This window comes from Manihot esculenta, chromosome 4, assembly GCF_001659605.2.
Source record: "Manihot esculenta cultivar AM560-2 chromosome 4, M.esculenta_v8, whole genome shotgun sequence".
Classification (NCBI taxonomy): Eukaryota; Viridiplantae; Streptophyta; class Magnoliopsida; order Malpighiales; family Euphorbiaceae; genus Manihot; species Manihot esculenta.
The window spans coordinates 25108148-25117981 of record NC_035164.2 but is presented as its reverse complement, the minus strand read 5'-3'; the positions used below and the strand labels follow the sequence as shown (position 1 = coordinate 25117981).

The following is a 9834-nucleotide window of genomic DNA, read 5'->3' as shown; positions in this document are numbered from 1 at the left end:
TCGGCTGCCGAACCTGGTTTCTGCCAAAGGGCAGAAACTTGGCTCCTTTAAGCACATTTGCCTCCAAAACTTCCAATCATGCATTTAGCTCAACCAAAACATGCAAATATACATACATTGGCTCCTAGGGGCTTCAAACTAACTTAAACCCCAACTACAACACACAACAACAACACAAATCCAACATACATTGCTCAAAACAGAACATTAACTCAAAAACCTAACTATGAGCTAAACATGCATTCTATCCCATAGATCTTGCATAAAACTTACTTTAAACATGAAATGAGCTTAAGATCGGCTCTTACCTCTTGAAGATCGAGAGAGAGACGTCCTAAACTCGGAGGTGGGAGATTTTGAGTTCTTGAACCTCAAAGCTCCAAAACTTGCTTTAAACTCGAAAATCTTCAAAACAACGTGAAAACTAGTGAAAATCTTGAAAGATTTGAAGGAAAAACTCAAGGATTGGTGAGGAACGGCGGAGAGCTCACTTTGGCCGATAATGGGGAGAAAAACTCGCCCGTTTTCGGCTAAGGGACCCTTTTATAGTGGCTGGCCAGGCCACGTTCGGGGGCCGAACGTGCCTCCGCATGCATGCCATGTTCGGCTGCCGAACTTGAGGTTCGGCGGCCGAACCTGGGCTTCCCTCACTTATGCCTTCGGGGGCCTAAGGCTCACCCGAAAAGCATGCATGTTCGGCGGCCGAACTTTGAGTTTCGGCGGCCGAACCTGAGTTTCCTCCAAGGGTGTTTTTATTCAAAAACTCAATTCCTCTTTACTTAAAATCATCAAAAACATTAAAATATTTCATGAAAACATGGTTTTACCCTTCTAGAGGTCTCCGACATCCGAGATTCCACCGGACGGTAGGAATTCCGATACCGGAGTCTAGCCGGGTATTACAGAAAATGATGCATGTGGTGAGGGATGAAGGTTGTTTGTACTTTATGGATCAGATTTGTGTTCCCCAAACAGGAGAATTGGAGAGAAAAAAACTAGAGGAAGCACATTATAGCCCTTATGCTATACACCCGGGTAGTACTAAGATGTATAGGACCTGAGGAAGCAGTTTTGGTGGCTAGGTATGAAGAGAAGCATAATAGAATTTGTATCTAGGTGCTTCACTTGTTAGCAAGTGAAAGCAGAACATCAAGTTTCTTCGGGTTATTACATCCAATCTCCATTCTTGAGTGGAAGCAGAATAGAATTATAATAGACTTTGTTATTGGGTTATTCCTTGCACAGAAAAAGCATGACTCGGTTCGGGTAATTGTGGACCATTTAACTAAGTCAGCACACTTCTTACAGATGAAGATCAACTTCCCTTTGGAGCGATTGGCAGAACTATAGAGAGATAGTGTGGTTATATGGTGTTCCACCTTCTATTATCTCTGATAGAGTTTCGAGATTTACTTCTAGGTTTTGGAAGAAGTTACATGAAGCTTTGACTTTTCATTCTTAAACCGATGGACAATCTGAAAGGGTGATTCAAATTTTGGAAAATATGTTACAGGGTTGTGCCATTGATTTTGTAGATAACCACAGATATTGAATTGATTTAATTTGAATCAGTCGATTTGGTTGGTTTCATCCAAATTGTAAACAACCTTTAACAATCCGAATGGCTTTTTTTAATATAGAACAATAAGCTTCAATTGATTATTAAAAAATTTTGAATTGACAACCAATATTAATATTCTGAAAGTCCATAAACTAATCCCTAAACTTCTCCACATGTCTCACTCACCTAATATCGTGCAAGCAGTGGCCCATGCCTTGGGCAAAAGACTTTTTGGGCAGTATTAGCGGTTGTAATAAATGTTAGCTCTTTTAGTGGTAATAACTATTCAGGTAATGGCTAATCAAGTGCTTGCAAGTAGTAACATTTTGTATGTATACTTGCAAAGTCGCAAAACACTAAATGCACAAAAGAAAATAGAAGGCTAAAGCTTCAATATTGTGGTGTTTGCTTGGTGGTAGGTGAGTTGTTTAGGTATTTAATGGTGTAGATGTCATGTTTTTCCATATTATAATGGACAATTTATACAATACCGCCGTTGTAGTAGACAATTTTACATAGTACAACAAACCAATAAAAATTAGATAAATAGATTTATATAACCTAAATGTTAATAAATAAATCCTAAAAAATGGTAACTAATTAGTAATTTTTTTATAAAAAATTTTGTATAAATATCTCTACACTATTTGTTTGTTGTACTATGTAAGCGTCCTATACGATGCGATGGTTATATTCTATAATATTTCGTTATAATAACAGGTGTTTGTGGGGGTAGAATATAATCTTTCGATGTCTCTCCATTTTGGTGTAGTTTTTAACTTGTTAGTCTAGCTTTCTTTTCGAACAAATGGATATTTTCTTTGCATTGTTTGATATGGAATGCTACCTGCTTGATGCAGTTCGGTTTGCAGATTTGCAGGATAGTTGACATTCAGCTTTGTCAAATACTTCTGTTGAATTTTTAGGACATCTAATTTTGTGAGAATTAATTTGCAAGTTTTTTTTTTTTTTTCTTTTTGGAGAACTTTTATTGTGAATAGGCATCTTTGATCCTGATGGTGAAAGATGCACCACTTGGATGATGCTGTTTTCATTTCCCAACGGTGGGTTCAATCTCAAAGTAGATTGAGCTTCAGTGTCCTGTTTTGAAATACCTTGAATTGACGTTTTGACCTTATTGATTTCAGTATTTGCATATGATATCTAAATTGTGATCTGGAAAGAGTATATATATATATATATATATATAAAGAACTCCTAACTTTGAAAGCCTGTTAATTTGCTAAAAGTTCTTTCTCCAATGGCTCAGACAAGTATGCTTGAGTTCGTTTTGCAAGTTCTTGTGCAACGAAACGCATGGTGGGTCGTTCCTCTGGAGTTGTACGAGTGCATTCTAAGGCAAGTCTAACTACAAAAACAACCTCCTCTGCTAAGTGTCCTGTCGGAGTTGGAAGCCGCTGGTCTAACAAATTCTTTACAGAGAACTCTTGATCACTTGGCATTGACGTTTTTAATGATGATAATGAAGTTAAAAGCTCTCCTGGGTGCCTCCCCATCAAAACTTCTAGTGCCACTACGCCAAAGCTGTAAACATCACATTTATCAGTGATCCGCATTGTAAGCGCCAGCTCTGCACATCAAGCCAAGAAAAAAGAGGAACGTTTAAGTATGATGGTTAATTCATATTTCAGAGTAGAGCTTCCATGCAAAGCAAGTATAATATTTACCTGGGGCCATGTAGCCATAGGAACCAGCCACTGCTGTCCAGTTGGATGAATCTGTACTCAACAGTCTTGCTGTGCCAAAATCTGAGAGCCGTGACTCAAAATCTGACTCGACCAAAATATTATTCAAAGAGATGTCCCGATGAACAATCGGTGGAGAGCAATCATGGTGCAAGTAGGCAATGGCATGAGCCACTCCTTGCACAATCTTCAGCCTTGTAGCCCAGTCAAGCTCCATTTCTCCTTCCACTCCATACAATACCTTTCCTAAGCTTCCTCTCTCAACGTACTCATAGACCAAGTACAAGCAGCCCCTCGTAGAACAAAACCCATAAAGCTTGATGATGTTTCGATGCCTTACTTCAGTCAAGATTCGTATCTCATTCTCAAAACTCTGGCGATTTATTGCTGGAATATCACTGGAATCTGATATACTTAGTTTCTTGACTGCAACAACTTGGCCTGTTGCCAGTACAGCCTTGTAAACACTTCCAAATCCTCCTTTTCCTATGCAGTACTTCTCATTGAAATCATCGGTCGCCTTAACAAGATCTCCAAATATGAATTTCCTCTCTTTTTCCCATATCATAGACTCATAAGTTTCATATTTATCTATACCTTTGATCTCTTCATCTTGGAGTTCAGTCTTTCGACTACATGTTAGAACTGCAACGACAATAGATGATATCAATAAAAAGGCACAAACAGGAACAATGACGCCGATTAGAACCTTTTTATTGTACTTGGAGGATTTGCCACTGGCTGGATCACATGGAGATAGCCCGTCTACATTTCCACACAAGTCTGAGTTTTCGACAAAAGCTTCTACAGATGCATTTTGGAACATGCCACCGGTTGGGATAGGTCCTGTCAACTCATTGTAAGAGAAATCATAGGAGTGCAGACTAATCATGCCAGACAATACTGTGGGAATTCTTCCTGAAAGATCATTGTGTGATACATTGAGATTTTCCAATAATGTAAGCTTTCCCAGATTATCAGGTATTGTTCCCGACAGTGCATTGCTGCTGAGATCCAACAGGTACTGCAGAGAGTTTAAGTTACCCAGTTCAAAAGGTATGTCGCCTGATAGGTTGTTGTGGCTCAAATCCAGAGTTGATAACTTATCACAATTGCCAAGCTCCTGTGGAATGTTCCCAGACATCTTATTATTAGATAAGTCAAGAGATTCGAGCTTTGACAAATTGCCCAAATTCGAAGGAACCACTCCTGTCAAATGATTGTTGCTCAAATTGAGCCTGAATAACATGCTCAGATTTCCCAGTTCAGTGGGAATCATCCCACTCAAATCATTTGAGTCCAGCGTTAGAACACCCAACTGGGTCAACTTCCCAAGCTCAGCTGGGATTTCACCAGAAATTCTATTTCTGTCCATCTGTAAATTGGTGAGGTTCTTACATTCTCCCCAAGAAGGTGAGATTTCACCAATAAACTGATTCCCACTGAGAGAAATGAAGACAAGATCTGGATGAACTCCGAATGAATCGGTGATGGTTCCAGAGAATTGGTTCTCATCAAGCCGGACTCTAGTTAATCCTGAGCAATTCCTCAGGCAGGTAGGCAATGACCCAGAAAAATTGTTGCCATTAACTGTGAGTTGTTGAAGAGCCAAACCACTACAGAGTTCAGGGGGCAATTCTCCAGAGAAGCTGTTGTTTGAAAAGCTAGCATATTTTAAAGTACTATACTTGCCTAGATCTCTTGGGATGCTACCTGAGAAATTATTGGTGAACAAATTGATTGACTCCAGAGAACTAAGGTTTGAAATGGTCTCTGGAAGCTCTCCTTGCAGCTTGTTATTGCTGAGATCTAAGTTTAACAGGGATGTCAAATTTCCAATTTCAGGCGGAATTATTCCACTGATGTTGTTGGAGAAAAGATTCATGACTTGAAGATTTTTCAGATTCCACAATGTTGGAGGAATAGGTCCTGAAAGCTGGTTTTCTGAAAGGTCTAGACGCTGCAAATCTTTCAAATTTCCAATCTCAGGGGGAATCAAACCAGAGAGTGTATTATTGTATAGGAAAAGGAGATTGAGCTTTGTGAGTTGTCCGATTTCTGAAGGAATATGTCCAGACAACAAATTATTTTGAAGTTGCAAGGACTGCAATCCTGTCCAATTGGCAAAAAGATAAGGTGAGATCTCACCTGTGAAAAAATTATCAGATAAACCCAGATCGACCATTTTGCTCAGATTGGACAAGGACAAAGGCAAGTTCCCTCTTAGTTTATTCAAGGCCAAGGCCACGTAAGTGAGATTATTACAAAGGCCAAGGTCAGGAGGAATTGTTGAATTCAAGGAATTCATTCGGAGATCAAGCAGTTCCAAATGGCTAAGTTGGCCTAAAGAAGATGGAATATTCCCTTGGAACGAATTGTTGTACAACTCAAGAATTTGAAGACCAGACACTAAACCAATACTTTCAGGAATCTGGCCAATAAACTTGTTAGTTTGCAGACGAAGATGTTTTAGATTTGAAAGCTTGGAAATGTTTGAAGATAATGGTCCTTGGAATAAATTGTCAGTGAGATTTAAATACTCAAGCTTTCCCAGGTTGGTGTAGGCCCATTCTGGTATCATCCCAGTCAACTGATTGGATGACAAATCTAGAAAAGTCAAGTTCCGACAATTTTCTATGAAATCAGGGAATCCTAAACTAAGTTCATTGAGAAAAAAGCTGAGATGCATCAAAGAAGGCATACTTGAAAATTTAGACCAATCAGGGTCTTCCAAGTAGTTTGCTCCAAGGTCCAAGTACCATACCTTTTGAAGATTGCTGAGCTGATAAGGAATTGTACCGTGAAGATTGTTGTCATAAAGACTAATGAATTCAATCTCTGCCAGTCGCCCCATCTCAACAGGAATGTTGCCAGAAAAATAGTTGACGCTCAAGTCCAAGTGAGCCAGCTTGGAGAGGCTGCCAATGGCTGCTGGTATCGTTCCCTCTATATTGTTATTCTGGAGATCAAAGCTGGAGATGTTTGCAAATGAAGAGAAGTTGAACTGGGCCAGTGTTCCAGTTATGTTTAGATTGGAGAGGTTTAATTTGGAGACAGTTCCGGTGGTGTCGCAGGAAATGGCAGCCCAGTTGCAGAGGTTGTTGATGTTGGTGAGGGACCAGGAGTTGAGTGAAGGAGGTGAAGAAGATAAGCTGTTTCTCCATTGGATGAGAGCTTCTGCTTGTATTGTTGATGATGAGGTGATCTGTGATGGAAGCAAAGAAAGGAGAAAAAGAATACGAAGGAGAAGGGAAAGCTTTTGAGTTGTACTCATAGCTTAGGGATTTGACTTCAATGAGATGTGAGTTAAATTCTTTATATAGAATTCCGAGAAATGATAAACTAACCTTGAGAGAGAGAAACTGCTTTTAAAGTCTGAAACCAGCAACACCTAGCTAGTTTAGATTTGGGGTGAATTATGACTGAACTTTTAGGAAATTTGTTAATCCAGCATTTGAAAATTATTTAATTAAAATATTATATTTTATAAAATATAATTATTTAATTATTTTGATAAAAAAAATTTTAAATTCATTTTTTCTCTAATAACTCCATTCAGTTAATTTTTAGAATAAAAAAATAAGAGTTAAATAATAAATTTTCCATAAAATTAAGGCTGCTTAGCTAGTTGACCACCTAGTTGACTTTGAACTAACTATTTTAATTTTTCATGGGAATTGTCAAAAGGATTAGTACCCACCACCTTGAATCTAACCTCTCTTTCTGGGTATATTTTTCTTATCCAAGACAGTGATTGAAGTAAAAGTTTGCAGCTTCGTGTGAGTTGGATCCCATGCATTTAGGTTTGAAAGGTTGGAGATTTAGGTTTGAACTGAAAGATACCCTTTAGTTTTATGTTCAGATCATTTAATTAGATTAAATTCAACTCTTCATTTTTTAAATTTTTATGTTCATAAAATTAAAATTCAATTTGAAATTAAACTGAATTAAATTTTAACTCATTAGTTTATTTAAAAAAATTAAACTGAATTAAATAAACATCAGTAGACTAGTTTGATTAGTGTTGTGTTAATTTTAAAATATAAGAAACATATACAACTTTTTAAATATTTTTATTTAGTTATTTTAAATATTTTTTAGATAAAAATAACTAAGCATTGCGAATAAGATAGATCGTAATATTTAAAATGAATAGATCGATTCAAAAATAATCATTGAATAATAAAAAATATTATGCATATAATATTTATTATATAAATTAAAATCGCTATTAAAATTTTAATTTAAAAAATTATTTAGAAATTTATATTTTTTATATTTTTAACTATGTAACGATCTATTATGAAATCTAAAAACATTATTTTTTTAATTTATTACACTTAAAATTATATTAAGAATATTATTATTTTTGATTTAAAAATAAATTTGTTTTTTAGAAAATTACTTTATAAACCAAATATTCAGGGAGAAAACTTTGAAATATGCTTTCTGGAAATATATTTTTCAGAAAATAGATAATTGTAAAGTAAACAAAATCTAAAATTGGGAGAGGTGGGGAGTAGGTGGGAGAGGTAGAGATCTACTCTCCTCATATAGTTTATCCATTTTTAGTCTTGAACTAAAAAAAAATAAACTGATTATACCTGATTTAATTTAAATTTAATTCTATCCAAAATAATTATAATCAAAATTAAATTAAATCAATTTTAGTTTAAAATTCGGTCCTGGCTATCCATATTTAATAGGTATTAGTTGGGGAACGATCACTTCCTATTAAAAATATATATATGTACTAAATCGAATCATGATAAAATAAAATATGGAGTCGCATGTTCCTGTTTTGACTATCCAACACCCATCGGAAAACATTGTTTATTTGTCATGTTTGCTGTCATGTCATATGAATAGAGCTTTTTTTCCAAAAAAAAAAAAAAAAGGGATATTACTTATATTTCAACAAATAATCAAAATTATTTCGTAACCAAACTGTTTCGTATTTAGGATTTCGCAAATAATTTAATTTATTTTATATTTTTATTATTTTTAATTTAAATAAAAATTTCAATTTTTTAAAAAATTATTTGTAAAAAAATAAAATAATATATAATTTCATAAAAAATTATTTAAATTATTTTATTTAAAAAACAAATCGTTTTAAAATTAAAAATACAATAAAATGATCCTCTAAGAATTTCATAAACCACTAATTACCTTAATATGTAGAAAAATCATATCGTAACTTATCATAGATCAATATGCAAGTCTGTTCTGTACCATGCAGCCTAGATCATGCTCGAATAAGTCGAGTAGAATAGGATTCAAGCTCAATAGAGAATAATCCAGCTTACTTGATTTAATGGGTCAGTGTGGAATAGACCCCTCCATGTTTAAGACCATGTCAGTACGGGCGCCGAAGAGAATTAAATAGTAACCTGATAATAAAAAAATGGACAACACGTATATATGTATAACTCTGTATAATAGCGACATGTGCACTATAATAGAGTGACGATTATACGTCAATAGAGAACAAAAAGAAAAAAGAAATAAAGGAATGGGGCGTAAACTATTCAGAAAAAACTTACACACACATACCCTAAATTCTATCATCTTCTAAATTTCAAATCATCAGTATATAAATTAATTTTTTTCATTAAATTAGTTCATTATGAAAAGTATGATCATTCTTGATATCAAAAAGTTTATTTTTAACATCAAAATATATTAGAATTAACCATCTCTCTTACTTCTAATTAAAAAAGTTTGTTGATGAAATGATCAACGTTACTGTAACTATCTATCATTTTTTATTATGATTTTATCTTAATTTTTTATTAACTGTAAAATTTTATTATTGTCTAGTAAAATACTACTTAGACTTTCTTTACATCAAATAACTTTTTTTAAAAAAAAAATTCATATTCTCAATAAATAAGTTAACTAAATTAGTGAAAGTAAATTATTTTTCTTAAAATAAAGAAAGTGAATTCTCTCTGCCACGTTTAGGTGAGCTAAATTTGAATTTTGATATTGAAGTGCAGTGTATTAGGAAACACTAAAGAATCAGTTAATCTAAAAGAATAGAAAATATAATCTAGAAGTAAATAAAAGCTAGTTAGTTAAATTTATTGTAATCTTTTATAACCAACACTACTGAATTAATTATCCAGCTACTGTTCCTACATATGTTTAATAGACGTATACATATGTTTAATAGACGTATAAATGGAAAAATATCAAAGAAAACATTCTTCTCAATTTTCTTATTATAGTATTGAAGCAATGTCGTTGCTCCATGATTCATTCTCGTAAGTTTTCTTTTCTTTTTTTCTCTTTCTTTCCTCCTCTGCCTTTTTCTTGATCTTTTTTCCCTCCCTCGTCAATAGCTACCTCCAGCAATCAAATATCAAATCACTTGACTAACCCTTCTAACTCATACTTTCTTCGCCTAACGAAAATCATGCACTAGTTCTTGTCTCTCCAGTATTATCTAAACAAAATTATCGTTCATGGGTCAAAGCTATGACCATGTCACTTCAATCCAAGAACAAGGTGAGATTCATAGATGGAACCTTTCTAAAGCCAACAAGTACTAATTCGATGCTT

At 34.6% G+C, this 9834-nt stretch overlaps 1 protein-coding gene across 1 annotated transcript; it reads right to left on the bottom strand.

The window, feature by feature from the left end:
- Nucleotides 1–2233: 2233 nt before the first annotated feature.
- Nucleotides 2234–6616, bottom strand: LOC110612896 (probable leucine-rich repeat receptor-like protein kinase At1g35710). The gene is made up of 2 exons (XM_021753739.2): nucleotides 3250–6616; nucleotides 2234–3152 (listed from the first exon to the last, which is right to left on the bottom strand). The coding sequence occupies exons 1-2, from the start codon at nucleotides 6539–6541 to the stop codon at nucleotides 2797–2799; spliced, it is 3648 nt and encodes a 1215-aa protein (XP_021609431.1). The 5' UTR covers nucleotides 6542–6616; the 3' UTR covers nucleotides 2234–2796.
- Between the last annotated feature and the right edge of the window lie 3218 nt (nucleotides 6617–9834).

Excerpts from the sequence above, each read along its gene's own strand:
- LOC110612896 (XM_021753739.2), bottom strand. The coding sequence starts at position 6,541 with ATGAGTACAACTCAAAAGCTTTCCCTTCTCCTTCGTATTCTTTTTCTC. Across the intron at positions 3,153-3,249 it reads CTATGGCTACATGGCCCCAG|AGCTGGCGCTTACAATGCGG; the intron begins GTAAATATTATA and ends CTTGATGTGCAG.